The sequence below is a fragment of the Dicentrarchus labrax genome, unplaced genomic scaffold, assembly GCF_905237075.1.
Source record: "Dicentrarchus labrax unplaced genomic scaffold, dlabrax2021, whole genome shotgun sequence".
NCBI classification, from domain to species: domain Eukaryota; kingdom Metazoa; phylum Chordata; class Actinopteri; family Moronidae; genus Dicentrarchus; species Dicentrarchus labrax.
In genome coordinates this window covers 30,676,665-30,698,146 of record NW_026136711.1, presented here as the reverse complement: position 1 = coordinate 30,698,146, position 21,482 = coordinate 30,676,665, and the positions used below count along the sequence as shown (strand labels likewise).

The window sequence follows — 21,482 nt, the reverse complement described above, 5'->3', positions numbered from 1 at the left end:
AGGAGGTGCAGCATGTCCTTGATACTCTGATATACACAATCAGGTTATTGATACTCTGTTTTTACCTCAATGAGTTTGTAGAAGCGGGTGTAGCCATAAAGCACAGCTGCAGAGCTTAAGTTCATCTAGAGAGAGAGAGAGAGAGAGAGAGAGAGAGAGAGAGAGAGAGAGAGAGAGAGAGAGAGAGAGAGGTCACACTGTCTGTATGTCAAATCTGATCATCAAACACTTATTCATTTCCATCAATCTCAGCACACCATGGTCGGCTGGATGCTTTGTTTGTCCTGCAGATTGTAGGGTATCAACATCTTGTCGATGTGGTGAATGACGCCGTTAGATGTGGTGTAATCACTCTTCACAATTCTTGATCTGTTATTGATCCAGACTGAACCCTGCAGGGAGAGAGAGATAGGTGTGGATAGGTGAGGCAGAGAGGTAGAAACAAAGAGGATGTGAGCTGAAAGGTGGATTGTGAGACGGACAGAGAGAGAGGGATTTTGAGCTTAACTTTCTCGACAGTCGTCTGTTGACAGACATGAGTCATTTTATGTCATTTTGAGTTATAAAACAGCACAGATGTCATCAGAGGTCAGACTGTCTTCTAACAGCTCCATGGCAACCTGTTCAATGTGAAGCTACTAAAGATATACTCACACCAACACACTCACCTCCTGTTAAATGTTTAATAATAATTTTGCAGTAATAAAATCAAGCAGGAGAATAATCCAATACAAAATTCACCATCAAATAAGAATAAGAAAGAAAAACAACAAAAGTACAGATAATATAAATATTCCATCAATTTACATTCACGTAGTAAAACCATATCTATAAACCTATATTGTCCAATACTAACCTGCTACAGATGGTTTATTACACAGAACCATCTGGGAAGTTGTCGTTGGAAACAGGCACTTTCAAAATATACTCAGCAGGTGATTGGATGAACTTCAACCAATCGGATCAACAAACCATACAACGTTGTCAGACTCTTACAGAAGCCAGTTGGGACAAGAGAGAAAACACATTTTTCATCAAGAAAACCCGTCAGTATTGTTCTTTGCTCTTCTTTCAATTAAGAAATACTCTCCGGTCCTGATATAACTGATGCTAGCAGCATCCACACTAACTTCTTTAGCAGCCGCCACTGTTGTTTTTGAGCAAACAGTCACACACGTCGTCACACACACACACCTAGTATTAAAACACGCCTGTAGCTCATGGCGTAGCTGCCAGTAGTTCCTCAAAGGACGCTGATTGGTCAAAACCATTGCGGTTGGACACCCGGTCTGGCAAGATGGAGTCTAGCGTTATCTCGTAAGTCAAGCTGCCTTACAAGGTCAGTCCAACACCGGTTTGTCCAGTTTAAAATGCAACCTTATGGCGTCTATGTGTGCAAGTGTGTGTTACCTCCTGTAGGCTGAAGTGCAGTGAGTATCCCGATGTTGAGACAGCAAGCTTGGTGGTTTTGAGGTCACTCAGGGTCAAAGTCTCACAGCTAACAACATGGTAACGAGTCAGGTCACCAAGACGACCAAACCGGTTCCATTGCTCAAACTACACACAAACACACACACACACACACACACACACACACACACACACAGTCAAGTCAATGATGTACTATAGGCTACATATCTTGCACCAGCAACCATATTTCACACTCACAGATAAAAATGTACTTATTATATGATTAATATTGTGATTCAGGCTTATAAATGAGTGCCTAGTTTTTCTTGTTAAGACAAACAAAAACTCAAGGTTAGATTGGTAATTTTGTTATTGTTACATTAGATAATATACAAACAAGAGATGTTGTACACACAGAGGAATAGTTGTTGGTATTTTCCAGAGGGACGAAGACAGTGAGTGGTCCGTCACCGTAAAGAGCACGATTGTCTGCCATCTGAGAAACATAAAGAAAACAGAGTGAACTTATGTGACGATGGATCGTGAAGCAAGTTTAAATTAAGCTCATGTCAGACCAAATCTTTATGAACACTATGGGACCAGAGAAACAAATGTCAGGAACTAAACTCGGAACGCAAAGTCACTTTTTCACGTTCCTGTTTGCGTTTCCACTGAAATGAATTGATTGAGTAAGTGTCTGTTGGAACTGAAACTGAAAACAAATTCATAAATGGAGGTTAGGTTTCATTTGGTGTGTGGATTTCAATATGACTCACCATTAACATTCGACGGTAGAAGGCGTTATCTGGATTTCGGTGCACCTCCTGTAAGACAGACAGACAGCACAACTTCCTGTGAGGAGGGAGGGGTGTGGCAGTGGAAGGTCAGAGGTCAGTGGTAAGTCAAAGGTCATGTGACTCACATAGTTGGAGCTTCCCCGGCACTCCATGCCATCGCCCACAAAGCCTCTGTGGCAGCTGCAGTTCTTTTGACCCTGGCCCAAATATTCACAACGAGCATTGCTGTTGCAGCCGCCATTGTTCTGCACACACAAACACATACATATAAACAAAATGAATCTTTAATTCCTGATGAAGGACAGACATTAACAGTCTTGCAACCATTTTTATTTTTGATAAAATCATCAATAATATTCCTGATTACTTGAGTCATCAATCACTCTGTACACTGCAACAAACATCTTTGCACAGTGCCAGCTCAAGCCTCGCTTATGCCCCAGGCAAACCAAAAATATATAAAATATAACAGCAGGTGAAATGAGCTTCAGCTCCTAAATGTCCTTGTTAAACCTTTTAAAAGCAGAAGAAGAAAGTTCAATGAGCTGAGAAGAGAGCAGAAGAGCTTCTTTTAGGAAAAACTGAAACTCCTGTCAGTGCATAAAGTATGATGTGCACAAACCTTTTCTTTCTCAAATCTTTAAAAAACAATTATCTCTGGACAGCTCAGACAATATCTTGTAGTTTTTACAGTCTATATATATATATATATATTTATTCCACTAATTAAGAAAATTGGTTGCAATTTATATGTGCCAAATATGCCAACAGTGTGGCTGGAGATAACAGGCTACAAACACAGAGAGCTGACTGAAATAATCCTTCTGCCACCAGAGAATTTATTTAGATTACTCAGAGGAAATTAATAGATTTGAGGTTAATAGATTTGCTTGAAGTAAAAAAAAAAAAAAAGAACACCCAGCTGTGTGATCTGTGCATAAAAAATTATGTGTTTTGTATCCCCAGAATTAGACAACAGATGTAACGTACATACCTGCTGGTACTTAACTGATTGAAGAGAAAGGAGAAAACCCAATATAACATTATTATTCTTGTGTTGTGTGGGGAAGCCTGAGGAAGCGCCTTTACCAACAACCCATGACAATTGCTCCCTGTGCTTTAGAGTTGGTCTGAGCTTGCAGAGTAACATAATTCCCAGACAAAATGTGGGATACCTTCTGTCTCCGCAATCTGCATGTATCATTGGGTTGGTTTTATTTATTTTTATCATTTGGGGATCTATTTATTAATATGCCAACAGTCGGCTCTGACAGATTTCGAGAGAATTACTTGTTAAGACAACAACATGAAATAGTTCCAGTTGCAAACATGTCAGTATTTTTTTAGTAAAAGTGTCAGTGTCTATGCAGCAGGACAGCATAAAGCAGACGACTGCACACAAAATGACACACATACTTGTCTGCAGGGGTTGACAGCGTAACAGAACCTCCCTGATCCTTGAAAGCCCAGTCGACACCTGCAGGCCGTCTGGAGACAACAACAGAGCAAGCACAGAAAACAGTCAGTCAGTAAAACAATCAACCACTTTATCCATCGGCTTCTGCCAATCAACAAATGAAATCATTTCTCCACAAATTCTGTTTTTCAGCAAAGAATCAGCATCAAATCACTTCTTTGATTTGCAAACAGGGTACTGTTGTTTCTGGGAGGAAAGCATTAAAAGATTTTACAACCTGCAGGTCAAACAAAACAAGTAATCTGAGGATGCAGTATTCACAGCAGAAGCACATCAACTAAAACTAGATCTGACACAGGGCCCCTCAACTAGGTGGGGCGTCAAGATTAGACACAACTGGTTGCGCACATTGCCCGGTTGGTAATCCTGCCCTGCAAACAATGTGGTTTAGCTAAATTGGGGAAAAATTGGTTATTTGTTTTACTGTTAAAGAACCTATGTCACTGCCCTGTTGGATGTTGCTGCAACCCTGCTGGTATCGCTGATTAAGAGTACGTCTACATGAAGCTGTCTGGACTTCAAAGATCTGCTCACAGCAACACACCTGAACAACAGATAACTTTCTAAATCTCTTCTTCTTCGTCCCAAGACTGTGAATAACAGCTAACAGGTAAGTCGTCTGACATAAATAAAACCTAACAACAGGTTAATGACAACAACTGCTCTACGATTGGCTATATAGATATTGAAAATGTGTGACCCCAGTGAAAGTTAGAGATGGCAGTTGTCCTCTTAACTTCCCTGACATGTAGTCGACTGTAACTGTGCAGCTACACACTCAGTCGGTTACTCTGCCAAGTGAAAACCCATTTAACCTTCATTCAGTCTCCACCTGCTCTCTGTAGTCACCTATACTGTGTTTTAATACAGCTGAATTCACTATATAATTGTTCTCATTTACGTATTTTTTTGTATCTGTTGTCAACTGAACAGTTATGAAGTAGCACTTTAATCACGGTCCGTAAATACAATCACGTTAACCAGCAGTTATTTTCATGCTACTGTGCAGAAGATCCTTATTTTGTAAACTGTAAAGACATTACAGTGAGCCATTACAGACAAAGAGAAAGTCCTCCTTAACTTAACTGCCACGCAGCCCCCTCAGTGGGCAGCTTACATAATGGTCTTGGACAAGCTCAGTGTTCCCCGCACACACTAAAACACCAAGCCATTTTTTGGAAAAGAAAACAGCTTTTGGGGGAGAAGACGCTGTTTAGTCTGGACACATGGCTGAAAGGGAAAGAGCAATTTAACTGGCTTAGTGTGGACGTGTGGTAAATTGAACTTCATAACCCACAGAAATAGTGGCCAGAACTATAAAACTAATACCAAGATTGTAAAAACCTGAAGTTCACTTTAAAGAACCCCCCAGATGTTATTTGGTCCTCACTAAAATGAGACCCTCCTGAAACTCTGAACTGACGTGGCCTCGCCAGACTTAAACTGAGTCTTAAATACGGTGATCCCCTCTCACGTTATGCACCATGAAAATCTGACATTTTACTGCAGTACAGTGTTGTCTTACAATGTTGGCGCCTATTCTGATGCAATCTGCTGACTTGTGGCAGCCTCCATTGTTGACCAGACAACCGTCAATCTCTGTGGACACACAGATTGGAAATAATTTTTAAGACATATAAATGTAAATATGACAGCATTAGAGTTATTGGAGAAGACAAAGATCAACAGAATATACATGTCTGAATTTACCCTTACATTTTTTAAAATATCTTTTAAGTTAAAAAGGACCAGTGTGTAGGATTTAGTGACATCTAGGGGTGAAGCTGCAGATTGCAAGTAACTGAACACCATTGGCGTGTTTATCTGTGTTTGGTTTATCTGTTCTAGGACATATAATATTACATTTTTGCCAATAGATCATCCTAAAGTTACATACTGGACCTTTAGTGTAACGTATTTAGCTACGAAGCCCCTGAAATTACGTTACTCCATTACAAGTTTTGCTTTTCCTTCCAACAGTTAAATTAAAGTACAGATGAAGCTACGGCAGCTCTACAGACTGGCATATGTTCAGAGATGCAATCACTCACTCAGCCCGATTCTGATTGTTTAAGTGCTTTGAGAGTTTGGTTTTCCTGCCCATAAACAAAAACATCCCTGCCGACCTGGAACGCCACCAGTTTGCATTCAGAACAAACAGACTTTCACACACCTTGAAAGTAACAACAGCTGCATCAGAATGCTGTTTGTTGGTTACAGCTCAGCATTCAACACAATCTCCCCTGTGAAACTGAGAACAAGCTCAGCACTCTGGGTCTGAGTGCCACACTTTGCAGCTGGATATTGAACCCCAGACACCTACTCCACTAAACTACTGAGTCCCTCAGGGCTGTGTGCTCAGCCCACTCCTGTTCACGCTGTATACCCATGACTGCATCCCCCGTCATAGAGACAACTCTGTTTGCGAAGTTTGCAGACGACAACACCATCATTGGGTAGATTATTAACAATGATGAGTGTTACACAGAAAAACACCTAATGCTCAACGTCAGTAAATACAAGATGTTAACGGTTGATAAGATTTTGGTAAATGGAGGTGAAGACACATTGTGAGGTAACAGTAGTTCAGAAAATATCAATCCCACTGCAACCCCTTGGAACCTCCGTATTTAGGAGCATTTAAGGCCTTGAATTTACAATGTTTAAAATATTTTTTATTTAGTATGTTTAGACTTTTCCAGGTTTTGGTAGATCAGGTGATTTGGGATAGGGGTATGGGGTTAGAGGTCAGGACTACATACCCAGACAGACGACCCCATCTCCAGTGTACCCCTCTTTACAGGTACAGGTCCTCACTCCTGCCGAGACCTTCGTGCAGATGGCTTTCTCTGAACATCCACCGTTAAACCTGCTGCACAAATCCAGCTCTGAGAGACAAGAAGAGAAAAAAGGTAATACGATTTGATATATGTACAGGGGGTGTGTGAATGTGTGTCTCTGTGTGAATGTGTGTGTGTCTGTGTGTGTGTGTGTGTGTGTGTGTGTGTGTGTGTCTGTGTGTGTGCGTGTGTGTGTTTTTACCTTTGCAGTAAGTTCCATTGCCTTCGTATCCAGCCACACACACACAGGCAGCAGCTGTACCCTCTGGGCCTGTTATACAGCTGCAGCAGAGGACAAACTGTTCAATAACTTGATCACACATTTCCACTGAAGCTGAGAGCGGCGGTTGGGGAGAAGCCAATGTGTCACGTTTAAAGTCTGGAAATATCCTTTGTTTTTCTTATCATCAAGAAAATCCCATGTGCGCACCAAAACCAACAATGAACTGATCGTACTAACAAGTATTGTCTGTGTATAGCTTATATTACATCGTATATATATACTTATTCCTCTGTGCCATTGAGCTCCATTAAACACACATTGGTGAGTCAAACTGTTGCATTGGGTGACATGTTCCTTCATTAACACAGTTCATTTTGACTGTTTTACCAAACACACACACACACACACACACACACAAACACACACACACACACATATATAGACAGAGGACACTGGACGTCTGTCACAGTTGGTGGTGAGCCTGGTCCCGGGGAGAGATGACAAGTACATCAGATTTTATAATAATGCAGCGCAGTGACACAAGCTTATATAATGTCTGTCTGTCTGTCTGTCTGTCTGTCTGTCTGTCTGTCTGCAGAGCAGGATAGAAGAGGAACATCAGGCTTCATGATCAAAGAAAGTTTTTTATCACGTTGACACTTCTGTCGATATTCACACGCTCCCTCTCTCACGCTCATTCACACGAGCTGTCAATGTCTGTCTCTCTCCCTGCTGCAAGTCCCGTTACGTAACTTTTTAAAATCGATTAATGGCGTACAATGCGCGTTCAATGTAGCCAAAATAGTGAGCGTGCTATGGTGAACAGTAAATGACATCTGACAGCCAGGTTGGTATTCTGGGTAAATGTACAGCTTCTCAAAAATCACACACACAACACACATCTGTGGACTTACTTGGCGTTCTCGTCACACACACCTCCACAGGCGTCGTCCTTGATCTCTGAGGCACAAACACACACACACACACACAAAAAGATTTCAGGCGATAACAGAAAAAATAATCAGTGTGGTTAAAATTTCACTGTGTCTGTCTGTCTGTCTGTCTTACCTAAAGAGCAGGAAGATCCTTTCCAACCTTTATAACAGACACACCTGCCACTTCCTGCCAGACCGTCCTCACACTTCCCGTGGTCACACACACACTCTGCAACACACACACACACACACACACCCACACACAACGTTACCTGTGACAGTCGTGTTTCCTTGTTGCTTTAAGCTCTTATGTTAAAAAATGCTATCATCCGCTAGCATCAGTTTTGTTAGGGTTAATTATTAGGCTCACAGGTTTGTTGTTATTCTACGTGTCTGAGGATTTGTTAGTCTCTTAGGATTTGTTCGCCTGATGGGTTTCACTGGTTTGTTAGTCTTGGAAGTATTTGAGCATCACAGTTTTGCCAGCTTCATAAGATTGTTGATTTAGTGTCACAAGTTTTTTTTAGCATTGCAAGTTTGTAAGCGTCTATGGTTTGTTTGTATTGTGGCTATGTTAGCTGCTCGGGAGCATTAGTCTCTTGGTTTGTTGGACTGGCAGGTTTGTCTTGTGACATACAGAAATCCAGCGGATCCGTTTCAAACCTTTACATTAAATTGTCTGCGTCATTGTCCATGCAGTCACTTAACAATGTTACCCACATTCATTTTCTTTGACTCAAAACAAGTTTCTACATGTTCTATGACTTCATATAGAGGACTTCAGTGTCCAGCTCCCATGAGCCTCACAAAGTCTGCTCTTGTATTTTGGTCAGCCGAAACAAGTAATACATTTTGGCAGACAAAAACTTTTAGTCTTTAATGTGCGTTCACAAGTGTTTCAGTCAGAATTAGAGAGAGTGTGTGTGTGTGTGTGTGTGTGTGTGTGTGTGTGTGTGTGTTTTCCGCACTGGAGGAGCAGTTGACTCCGTATCGTCCTGGCTCACAGTCCTCGCACATGGTGCCATGGAAACCCTCGTAGCAGCGGCACTCCCCGTTGCCAAGGTTACCGTCCTGACACTCCCCGTGATTGGAGCACCAGCTGCCAACGTCTCCGGGGCATTTGTAGCACTCGTGGCCATAGTAACCGGGGCAACACGAGTGATCCTGCAGGACAGACCATCAGTATTATTGTTAATTAATAAAGCACCTTTTCAGACATGGAATCTGTAACATTGCTGACTTCATCTGTTTGTTAGACTGATGGCTTTTTGTTATTATTAGATATGTCTGTTGTGTAAATGTTAATTACACCTTTATTCTAAAAAGGCTATCACAGGACCATAACCGAAAAGCGACAATTCTTGGTTATATTTGTCAACTGGTCCACAGAGGGAACGCCGTGGAGAACAGCAGCGAATTAGAAAATGACACCTACGACCGCTCTGCTGCGTTACTGAACCTTAGTCTTCAGTTTAAGACTTATTAAGCTTTTAATGGTCACGTCAGGAAAAAAAACAATCAACAATCTTTCAACAATCTGCAGGACAAACAATGTTTCTGCAAGGCTTCACACGAGCAGATGGAGGCAGATTCTAGGGGCAATGCTCCACAGAGCACACATTCAATACAACGATGGCTGAAATTAACTATGATCAAGGTCACATTTGCATTAACCAATAATAATACAACAAGGATGTATTTCAGTAAAGTGGCTTCACTCTGAATGTGCACCAGCGATATCCAACAATGATGCTCATCCACTTCTCACTGTTTATCCAGTGTTACATTTTATTTAATTTGCTTCCTATTAAGATAATTCTGCTGCCTTTTATGATGTAAATGTGAAAGCACATAAAGACAAAACGTTAAGTTGGGAATTCATATTTGCTCACATTTTGCATGTAAATTATTGTGGTTACAAGGATTAAAGTGATAGTAGTAGTGTCAGCAGACCTTGGTTGACTTAAGACATTTGATGACACAGCCTGGCACTGACTTCCTCCTGGACCCAACTCTCTTCCTGTATTTACAGTTGGGTCGCATGTTGATCGGAAACTGTGCTTTGATCTGCAGTAGGACACATTGGAAACACAGTAGAAACCCAAACTGAGAGCTGCAAGAGAACACAGACACTTAAAAGGTGTGACTGAGACAGACTATGACTTTGTCAATTAAACCTGCTCAAAAAGTAAGCACATGTGATTAAATGAATCAGGTCCTCTCGACTCTCACTGTGTGAATGTTAAAGTTAGGTGATTTAACTCTGAGGTGACTTTCTGGATGATGCTGCACAAGTGTTCATGTTATTGTGTCCACCCCCTGTAGACTGGCGGCTTTCTTACTGGTTTGTAGCTGAATAAGCATCGAGGTGTTCCTTGACAGTCTGCACACATTCCCTGGAGAGAGAGAGAGAGGGAGGGGGGGAGAGAGAAAGAGAGGGGGGTTGGAATAACTGGGACAAACATCCACCTTTCTATTATCCATCCATCCATCTATCATTTATACTTCCATCCATCCATCAATCAATCATACTTCCATCCATCCATCCATCCACCATAATTCCATCAATCAATCAATCAATCAATCATACTTCCATCCATCCATCCATCAATATTCCATCAATCATACTTCCACATCCATCCATCCTGACAAGAGCTGTGAGTTGTATCTGTATTTAAGTTTCTCCACAGCCAATCGATTATTTTTTAATATGCTTCATTAGTAATGTTATTCTTACAGTAGCTGTTGTTCACAGACGCTTTGTACTGTACGAATATTTTCTGTTTCAGTTAATTAAATCCTTAGAGCCATTTGAAGGCAGCAGGACACATATGTAACGTTGATGTATCTGCAGCTTCCAATTTGAGAAGTGCCGTTACCTGAGGTTGTTAACTATGTTAACCTTGATTAAATCACATGTAAATCCCATAAGGCAGCAATGAAATAACCACACACACACACACACACACACACACCACACAGGCTGGCAGGTTATAACTTGGTTTTCTGCCTGTTTATGCGGGGGGCATCAAATTACTGGGATTTATCAATTCCAGTAGAACTATTCAGAGGTTATTGGAGCTGTCCAGTTTAACTCCACATACTGTTGTTTTGATGTAGCTTATTGTCAAAACGTTCGCTTTCTTCCAAGACGACAATTAAACTAACAGCTCCACCAAAAACGTCACCGCGGTTCAACTTGTCAGTTCTCAGCTCAACGTCCTGATATCAAACATCTGGAAACATTAAAACGGTAAATATATTTGTTTGTGTGGCAGTGAAGTGTCACTTCTGTTTCATAAGTAAAACAACCACAGGAAACACTGAATTCTGTGCATCAATGTTTTGTTCTCGCAAATTCATTATGGTGCAAACATCAAATCAATTATGATACGATGTGACAATTTATGACATGAGATAGAGAAAAATAAAATCTGACCCACCATCTGATTGATACGATCATATAAACTGCTTCACCAAGCATTTAATTATTTATTTAGATTCATTCTATTAATAAACTGTAGAAAAACCAGCACCAACTGCTCGTGGCTGCAGATGTGTGGTGATGTTCACGTTGTGACATTCTGACTTGTTGCGCTGTGATTGGCTGAGCTGTTTCAGAGCTATGAGACCAGTGTTATGATTGGCTGAGAGCAGGTTTATTGATCTCCTCACCCTCTAATTTATATTCCACTACACCCTGCCCTTTTGCATTTTGTGCATCCTTTGTGCATCCTTCCATTCATTCACATATCCATCTATTCATTCCTCTATCCTTCCATCTGTCCATCCATCCTTCTACCGAGCCATCCTTCCATTCATTTATCCATCTGTCCATACATGTCCTTTATTCCTTCTTTCCATTCAATCATCCACCATTCCATCCATCACTCCCTCATCCTTACATTGACTTGCAGTGTGACCAGTTTGCTGCATCTGTTGCGGTGGACTTTGAGGACCTCAGGGAGGAACATGACGACACCGTACTGGGTCTCAATGAAACTTCCGTTAAGAGGAACTTCGTTCACAACTGTCTGGAGGACGAGAGGAGGGGAAACAAATCACCATCACAAACAAACTCTTCACTCCACCTGACAAAGATCTTCACATTTTAACATACTAGTGTGTGTATTTTTTAGCACATTAATTATGAATTATTTATTCTTCACAAAAATGCTTCTTTGAAATCATTTAACTGATTTCCCTCTTTACAGGCAGCATTGGTCTAAGTTCTATGAAAATGAACTAACAGACACTTGCTGCATTCAGATAATCCATCACAGTCAACATTTAGGGAGCTTTAATCTTCGGTCAATGTTTTGGTATTATCTCCTTATACTGCAGCAGCTGAAAATGATGTTATTGACAATCCCTGCTGTCACAAAATCAAACTCAGAAGACAAATAATAAATATGTAAAGGTTAATGTGAGTTTACTAGTTTCTTGTATTAGTTTTGCTGTTTCATCTGACTCTGTGAACACACCACAATGTATATATTTGAAAATATAATTCCTCTCAACTTCACCACCAGACAAAAATCAAAAGTCACTTTGACCAAAAATACATTTGTTTACAACTTGTGGCTGCCTGTAAGGAAGAAAAATCAATCTTAAAACTGATATGAAGGTAAAAGCAGTAGTGTGGTCTAGAAGTGACACACACACACACACACACACACACACACACACACACACACACACACACACACACACACAGAAAAGAGACTGTTGTGCTGGTCCAGCTATTGTTACCTGGTTGTTTTTGTTTAAGTGGAACATGACCTGGTAGTCGCTGCCCAGCAGTGTGCTTTTCAATGTGCCGTCAGCCAAGTGGTCAGGGAAGAGCAACTCATTGAGAATCACATGGTACTTGAACACATCAGAGTCCTGAACAGAGAGAAAGACAAATGGAGAGATACACAGACAGACAGAAGAAGTGGCTTCAAGGATAATTCTAGTTTGACAACAGACAAACTAGATGTAATTAGGACTGAGGATGAAAAAGATCGATGAGACGGATACGTTAGTGACAATACAGGATAGCACTTGCTCACAGGTTTACGTAGGTAATCTGAATGAGGGGCTAAAATACAATTACAATTTTTCAGGACAACATAGATTATTTCATAGATTATTTATTATTTAAGACATTTGGACATTATAATCAATTTCCATAACCGGAAAACCACATTCTAATTTTCCAGGTTTTCCGGGGGGGCGGGGAAACCCCTTATTTTTTTTTTCATAAACAGGTTGTCGTTTCTTGTTGTTGGCAATCGAGGCATTCAGCATACGTTGTGGTCTGAAAGAGTTAGTGATAATTAAATCCCTTAGACGAAACATCACATCATTTCACGAGTACCACCAGTGCTGTGACATTATTACATGGAAATAAATGTCTCTGGGGAAGTATCAGAAACGCTTTCGTTTTAGCCGACCTGAGAGGCGTGTTGGTGTCTGTGTTTGATTGATCGCAGCCGGCAGTTTCCCCACAGTGCCGGCGTTGAGACACAAAGTAAACAAACTCAAGCTGTAGCCTACATGTTCTGGGCAGACAGTACCAACCCCACCAGGACATTTGCAGGTATATTTACATTTTGAGAAGCTTATTAGTTACCTAGCCTGCAAGCAGTGTACCTTTCCCTGGTGAATGTTTGTTTAGTCGTTCAAGGTGCAGGACAAGACATGTGTTCATGTTTGCAAGTTAAAAAGGTCCAGTGTCCACCATGTTGAACCACCATGTTTCTACAGTAGCCCAGAACAGACAAAATCCTAAATCCTACACTGGTCCTTTAAATAAAAAGAAAATTGTTTTGTGACCGTCTACTCTGCCTATGATCGAACGATGAAGTTTGTGCTTGATGCAAATATGGTTTAAAATTAGGCAATTTGATTGGCTGTATGGAAACAAGTTCTCCATCTATGTAAACAGATACCAAAAAAGTATTCAGATGAATTAATGGAAAGATGGTGGACATCATCATGAAACCAATAAAGACTTTAAAGCATCCATTTTATGTGACCTACCAGGAGGGAGGAGTTAGTCCTGCTGAGGTGCTGCCTGATGGCATCATCTGTTGGCAGCAGGAGGGTGAAATCAATGCCACTCAGATCCCCGGTCAGATTGTACATCTATGAAAACACACACACACACACACACACACACACACACACACACACAAGACTAAAACATACTGAAAACTAACAAGATTGAGTTTAGACAGACAAACAAACAGATAACTTACCAGAGCATACTGTCTAAACAGACTGAAGTTGGAAGAGGAGTTCAGGAAGGCCATCAGGGTGGGGGGCTCGGGGGGAAGGTCTGAGCGGGGTGGGGCCAGAATCTGACCACAAAGCAAACAAACAATTAAATAAACAGACAGGGTTTCAGTTGATATTTTTTTTAGGAACCAAAAGCACTTAAATTTTCTTTCATTCAGTTAAAAAATGACTCCCTGCCCACCCCCACTTTAAGATAAGGTTGTATGTCTGTTCAACATATCAGTCTGCTCTGTTAAAGGCCTCCAGAGGATGAAACCCTTTATCAACCCCAGGATCTTTCCTAGCTCCGTTATCGGTAAATCTCTAAAAATAGCTAAATCACCAGTATGTTGTTTGTTCTGCTCCCCCCCCGGCTGTTAAGAGGCTGACTCTTACTTTGTCTATGACGTGGATGTAGCCATTGAGTGCAGGCTGGTTGTGGGTGAGGATGGAGGCGTTTCCAATGCGGATCACCTGGAACAAAATGAAAATAGTTTATTTAGCGTCTGAAAATACAAATGCAAATCGCAAATGTAGCTGATGTGTGAATATAGTGTAATTAATGTCTGCGGGGGACTTATCAGAGATCACAGAGGTCAGTAAATAACTGTGGGGCGATGCTGCATAGACATATTCAATAATGTGTGTATGTATATATATAATGCAGCCAAATCTGTAGGTCTGTTTATTTTATTATTGGAGTAATCTAAGGTTCAGCTTTCTCTTGCACACTTTCCTTCTGACAGGTAAATGACTCAAACGTTCCCAAATACAGGCAGAGAGCACAGAACCTTTCCTCAAAGTAGGAATGTGTCTGAGAAAGTCAAATGTTCAGCAGTGGAAATCGACTTGTTTAGACGTATAAAAGCTACCAAGGCCGGGACGTTATCTTACTTATCTACACTTGGGATGTTAATTCGATACTTATTGATATTCTTATTCTTTTTTTAACACTAGACCATAGAGAACAGTTAAATCATACATTTCTAGAGACTATATATCATGACTCATATTTCCAAAAGCAGTTTTATTTCAGCAGCATCATTGCTACTGAATATAAAATAGGTAAATAAAATAGAAAATGTAAAATATATATATACAAAACTTAATGGGAGGGTCACAAGAAAACTTTTAAAATACACAGTAGATCTCACACACATCTCAGCACTGTGTTCATTCTGTGAAGAAAATTAAATGAAATGATCATTTTTAAAGTTTAGATTATTATTTAAGATCTAAACTTTGAAGACCAGAACACAAGTTATATTCACAGAGACTTCACTTTCTGATAAACAGCTTCGTCCTGCATTAAAAATGTTGCTGATAGAACAATGAAAAGAAAACACTGAATTTCTCAAATAAAAACTAAACTATTAAGTCTGTATGATTGAATAAAAAATACTTAAAACAGACAAAATTTTTATAAAAAGTTACTAAAATATCAGGAAAACTAATCTCGGATCAGCATTCACAGGAAATTATCTGCTCAAAATTCATTGAAATCTCTTGTTTTACACAAACTTCCTGCAGTTATTGTGTTCATTATTTGGGTTTATTGTACAGTTTATCAGTTGTTTTTTACTGTGATTGTTATTGTTTGAATATAATATGAAATATGCATAACACTTGTGGTCATGTGGTCCGTTTACTGAATGATGAAAAAAGCATCATAGTTTTATGTTGACCTTCTGAGAGGCTTTCCTTTCTTCTCGTTGTAAGATTGTGGCTCAAAGATTGATACCAACACCCTTAATACACCTGTGGTATTTGGCCCTGCTCTTCAGAGTGTGGAGAATTTTCCTCTTTTGGTAAATTCATCCAAATGTGTAGTCAGTCAGTCTTTCACAGTTACCCCATTCTTACCCCGCTGTGGTTGCTGATCTCCCAGAAGGTGGGGGCGTTCATGGTGGGCAGCTTGCTACCCACCAGTTTGTCCAGATCTTCTATAGAGTAGATTCCCTGCAGGTAGTGGGCCCTGCAACCACGAAGAGGAAAAGGTCACCAAACTCACAACACACTCCAGAGAGATTGTGGAGGTGGTTTCAAGCCTGAAGGATCTGCGTTCGATCAAATTAAATTGCTCCAGAGGGGAACAGTGTAGTAAAAGATTAACACCATGAGAAATGTGTGAAAATGTTCAGTGAATACTGATTGCTCAGTTTCCTGGTGGATCCAGTTCAAGAATAATTAAGTATCAGCTTTGTCGGAGAAATCAGCATCCTTCCTGAGCGGGTCAAAGGACAACGACAAAGGACAATGCTGACAATTTCTTATTGTCAACGAACCTCTTGGGAAGATAGAAACCAACAATGTGCTCGGAAAGAATTTGACATAAATCTCTCAAAACAGCTGACATATGTAGGACCTTGTCGTCGTCTATTATCATCACAAGAGACTTTTCTTTTTGGTTTCTTGATTCCACACTCATCATATTATTTTGATTCTTTCCCAGTTCAGAAAGGTCTCTCTCTCTGACTTTTGGACCCAGGAGGGGAGGTGAGACTGTGGCGCCGACAGTTTCCTGCACAGAGAGCCATGTTCTTTTCAGATTCACAGACGGGATCTCTAGGTTGTCAATTTGTTTTATCCTCTTCAACAGAACACTGACTCCTCCATAGATCAGAATGACACTTCACACTTAGGCTCTGGAAACCGTTGTTTTGTTGCAAGAGTTATTTGTGATAATGTAAATGCCTTTTTAGTTGTAAATCCCTATGGAATGGACATGGAATGTGTTCGCATCTCCTTTGATCTAAATTGTACCACGAGAGAGAGAGAGAGGTTCCTTCAAGGTAATTCATGAGAGGTCCATTTGCTGGAGGACATTCCAATCCATAGCAGTAACAGCACCGGCATTGATATAGATTTATTTCTGTTGGAGTACTATTGTAAAATTTCATCATCTCCAAATTAATTAGGTTGGACTAAGTTACAAAATCATGTGTAAAATGTCTGAATGTTTGATGGAGCCCCAGTGCCACCTTTTGGTTCTGGTATAGCATAAGGTGGTCTTTGTTTTATAATTGTGTATTATTCCAAATAGTAAATGCCTGACACATAATTTTATGACAAGAATTAAGCTAACACTATACGAAATATGTACAATCCATTAGTGTTGCTTCATATGCATGTTTACGACATTTTAACTAGTTCTGCTTTTATTTTTACATCAAGTAATTTCGGTTATGTTATGTTAAAACATGTAAACTATGTATTAAGTCATGGTGGGTTCTGTGAATGGTGAATTATGATTTTGAAACTTTAAAACACGATAGAAGTAAGTTAATAAAGTTACGAATATCCAAATATCGCTAAAGGAAGTGACGCGATTAGCCTTTCCGGATACGCCTCCAAACTAAAACATATATATAATATAGACTCCGGTCACTCCTTCTCTTCTTACTTTTACACTTCCAAAACTCTCTTCTTAAATTTGCTTTGGATCCATTCGTTATTTACTCTCGTTCTACTTTTAATTTCCGTACTTTACTTTACTTCGTTTGAGACACCTGTTGAGTTTTCCTTCACGTAATAGTTCGCGGTGCTGAAGTACTTTTTAGTACTTTTGTTTTGAAGGCTCAAGACACGAACAAAGTTAATTCTTTTATACTTTTTTTTTAGTTTATATATCTTGTCAAGTATTGTCGCTTTATTCACAGAAAGTGAATTTAATTTAATTCTTGGATTTACTGACTACAGAGGATTCGCCAGGCTAGCGTTTCGTCCTACAGTTACTTTAGACCAGAAGTTGGATTAGTTTATAATCAAAGCTGAAGACCAACCACCCTGAGAAACTTTTCTTAAGACATTTATTTTAGCCAGAAGGACATCGCAGTGGTTGACCTTTATCCTCCAGACTACCTGTCTCCAACTCACTCAAAGCGCCAAGCCGCGCTGGGCCTTGGACTGGAGCGCTTGCCACTGGTATCGGTGACGACACATTCTTGGACCTGTGATTCTGAACAGCAGCCGAGCAGTACCAGCCGGAGGAGAAAGATCCTGAAGTCCCTCCATCTCTACAACAACGTAGGCTGAAACCCACATACACTGCCGGGGTCCCACACACTTCCCAAGAGTTGGTGTCTGTCTGTGAGCTTTGATTCCCATAGTTTGAGCTTAGAAGAATTTTCGATGAGGGCCTCGTAGTTTTAAAATTTACTCCCGTAATATTTTTAATTTACTGCCGTATCGCAAAATCCACCATCGCTCCTGAATCACCCAATATCAATAATTAATTTACTGTCCAGATATTCTGTTGTTGTTGTCATTTGTGTCTACATTATCATTTCATGCTATTTACTCTGCATTAGTTTAGTTAATAAACATATATAACCGTATGTCCTTGTCTGTGCGGGTTTGTTTGATGTGGAAAGTCGATGAATTGTTTAAAAGAAATCACTACTTTAGAATATGAGATTGAACATAGATTTTGAAATTGATTAAATTGATTTTAAACTGATTTGATGAGGTTTGTAGAATAATTTCCTCCGGATTATTCCAGTAACTAAACAATGGAGGTGGTACCCCATTTACGAGTGTATTATTAATCTTCAGTGATTAATTACCTTTCTTATTGAATAGTAGTGTAACCCCTACACACACACACACACACACACATATATCACTTTTTAAAAAAGGCTTACTTATTTCCTAAAATGTCTGGTCACTGTTGTTTTTAGCAAATGGAGGAAATAGGGCTTTTGTTGGGGACACATTGGGTGCTTTAGTGAATATTCGTAGCAGCAGTGGTGTATGTGGGATTGAGTCAAAATAAACTACAATGTGTGTCTTTGTGGTAATGAAGGTGCAACGGTGTGGTTCAGTTATGTGTTTTAACAATTTTAGGCCAACAATGGCGCCCTATGCTCTATGAAGCACACTGAGCTCACATTGTATGAAACATGTTATATAAATACATTTGGCTTGACTTGACTATGGCGCAGAGCTTTGAATACAAAGACAGTACTTGTTAGAGAATCGGGTTGGCAGCCTATGTTATAAGTTTTGGTGACTACTTGCAAACTACTGTATAGGTGCAGCCACCTACAATTGGCTGGCTGTGTGATCAGTGTGTGAGTTACTGACCGCAGGAAGTAAGGCAGGTTGTGTCGGCTGGTCCAGAACGAGTCGTCAGCTGAACTAATGTTCCTCATAGCTTCCCTGGATGGAACCAAAACTGTGAGGTTTCCACTCAGGTCCTGAGAGGAGTGACTGTATTTCTGACCACACACACACACACACACACACACACACACACACACACACACACACACACACACACGTACAACTGACGTTATCTTTAGTGTTATTGGTAAAACACTGAACAGCCACATTACTACAGCACAGTTCTAGGTTTCACTGGTTGTTTTTATGATTTTGGCTCATTTCTCATTTCAGTTTTGACACATTTATTAAAGTAGTTAGGTCACCCAGATAAGTTTAAATATTGCTCAGTTTGAATGTTGTGTAGCAGTTACTCTAAAGTAAAAACAGGATGTAGCATACAAATTAGTTTTACAATAGAAAACTGAAAAAGTACCTATCGAGCACCTAGTCTGGTTTTTACACACCTGAGTCAGTCGGTAGAAACTGTACAGCTTTCGGTTCATGTCCAGCTCCTACAAACAAACACACACATACACACACACACACACACACACACACAACACACACACACACACACATTAAGTGATTTAGTCAGACTGTTTGCTGGAGACGAATCCAGGTTGTAGTAGCAGTTTACAAGGTACCAGCTTGTCACTTTTAGCCAGTGCTGACAGTCCCTTTCACCTACTGCAATTACAAATGTTGCAGCAGGCATCAGCTAATTGATGTTAATGACTGTGGGTATTTTGATAACAAGCCAAAGTTAAACATGGCTGGTGTTAGGTTTGTGTACTCTCTACAAGTCGGCGTCTGTACTCAGCCAAAGATCATTTGTGAGGGGAAACCTCCATTCTGTATCACCACTGCTCACCATTTTGGAACCAGACGGTGGTACAGTGGTGGTACCAGACTGCCGTCCACTGTGACTGAGTCAGATGACGAAGAAAGGCAAATTTAGTCGAGTCAAACCCTAAGCATCTCCAACAGAGTGATACGTCTTCTCTCTAGCAGATCACATTATGTTAATTTCAGGGGTCACATTTCCCCAGTTAAACTTCCTTTCATATCATATCAATAATGTAAGCCACTTAATTTAATAGTTTTGAACCAGGACCTCCAGAATTTAGGTTAAGTAGCTTGTGGAAGAGTAAGAGGTGCCAAAGTCAGTCGGCTCCAGCTGTCTGATACACATTTAATTAACATTTAGGCAAATATAAGTATTGGATCGTAGTTGGATCTGCAGGCAATATTTAGGCACTTGGATCAGGATCAAAAAATGTAATTGGGACTTCCCTATATCATACTTGTCTGAATACTTACCTCCAGTAATGTCCCGTAACAGATGGTTCCGTCTCCAGCGTAGCCGTCGGGACAGGTACAGGTGTGAGTTCCACCCTCCTTCAGCTCACACTTTGCCTGACAGTGAGTATAAATCAGATAGGGATGATGGGAAATCACTTAATCACACAAACACTTAAGGAAATCTCTGTTCTCATTGTGGATGAGCTGTCACTCATACACAAATAAACATATTGTACATCAAAGCAACATTTATCTTCCAGAAACAATCTAAGAAAGATTATCATTTTCTACCAGAGTATAGAGAATAGTAGAAGACATTGTTTCAGCTTTACTTTGTGGGTGCCTTTGGGCTCCACAAACCATTTACCACCATTAAAATGAAAACAGACATCTCAGTTTACTTTTGTTTGGACATTTGAAGTCATTTATGTAAAAACTGAAGCATGTTCGGCTTCTGGTGCTTGTTCTGACATAGGAGTGCAACATTAGCATGACCCACAATTATGAAAACAAAACCCATCTTTCTTCATGGATGACACACTTCCTGTGTGTGTGTGTGTGTGTGTGTGTGTGTGTGTGTGTGTTGGTTTACCACATCGTGGCAGCCTCCATTGTTCTTGCGGCAGGGGTTAACGAGGTCACACACGATACCATTCCCCATGTAACCTGTTTTACATACACACTCACTCTGCAGACACACAGACAGATAAACAGAGTTCTTCACTCTTCTACAATATTTACAGTCAGGCAGCTGATTAGTAACCAGTTAATAAATCATCACAGTAGGAGAGGTAAGTGTAGTGACACACACACTGTTTCTCTGAGTTGATTTGGATTGCTGAGAGTGAAAACAACAAAAACGCTGGCATACACCACTGGGAAAATGAGTGCAATGTCTCACTTCTGAGTTGTTATGTCTCTTTTTTCATAGCTATCCCATGATCCCTCTTTCATTGCTTGTATACCTACTTGTACTGCAATATGTTCAATGTGTTTAGCTATCAGTGTTTTCATGTTTTGCGTGGGGATTATACAAGTGATAAAACATGTGCCAAGAGCAAATAATTATTATTGCTATGTTTTACCAACTGATGAGAAAGTAAAGTTAAAGTAAAATATTCATCTTTA

The 21,482-nt window shown here is 40.2% G+C and overlaps 1 protein-coding gene across 4 annotated transcripts in view; it reads right to left on the bottom strand.

Moving 5' to 3' along the window:
• stab1 (stabilin 1) overlaps positions 1-21,482 on the bottom strand; it is a 72,845-nt gene that overhangs the window by 29,578 nt on the left and 21,785 nt on the right. For 3 of the 4 annotated variants that reach the window (XM_051413940.1, XM_051413942.1, XM_051413939.1), the window contains 25 exons: positions 20,947-21,042; positions 20,373-20,468; positions 19,517-19,564; positions 19,032-19,165; positions 15,810-15,921; positions 14,343-14,420; positions 13,928-14,029; positions 13,710-13,814; positions 12,435-12,569; positions 11,588-11,716; positions 10,025-10,078; positions 9,636-9,749; positions 8,651-8,846; positions 7,816-7,911; positions 7,662-7,707; positions 6,727-6,806; positions 6,447-6,572; positions 5,210-5,283; positions 3,624-3,695; positions 2,333-2,452; positions 2,187-2,234; positions 1,826-1,906; positions 1,411-1,557; positions 258-392; positions 66-125 (listed from right to left, as the gene is read on the bottom strand). In XM_051413940.1, coding sequence (XP_051269900.1) covers positions 66-125; positions 258-392; positions 1,411-1,557; positions 1,826-1,906; positions 2,187-2,234; positions 2,333-2,452; positions 3,624-3,695; positions 5,210-5,283; positions 6,447-6,572; positions 6,727-6,806; positions 7,662-7,707; positions 7,816-7,911; positions 8,651-8,846; positions 9,636-9,749; positions 10,025-10,078; positions 11,588-11,716; positions 12,435-12,569; positions 13,710-13,814; positions 13,928-14,029; positions 14,343-14,420; positions 15,810-15,921; positions 19,032-19,165; positions 19,517-19,564; positions 20,373-20,468; positions 20,947-21,042 — 2,484 coding nt within the window. The remainder of the gene's footprint in view (positions 1-65; positions 126-257; positions 393-1,410; positions 1,558-1,825; positions 1,907-2,186; positions 2,235-2,332; positions 2,453-3,623; positions 3,696-5,209; positions 5,284-6,446; positions 6,573-6,726; positions 6,807-7,661; positions 7,708-7,815; positions 7,912-8,650; positions 8,847-9,635; positions 9,750-10,024; positions 10,079-11,587; positions 11,717-12,434; positions 12,570-13,709; positions 13,815-13,927; positions 14,030-14,342; positions 14,421-15,809; positions 15,922-19,031; positions 19,166-19,516; positions 19,565-20,372; positions 20,469-20,946; positions 21,043-21,482) is intronic. The other variant, XM_051413941.1, reaches the window with a different exon arrangement.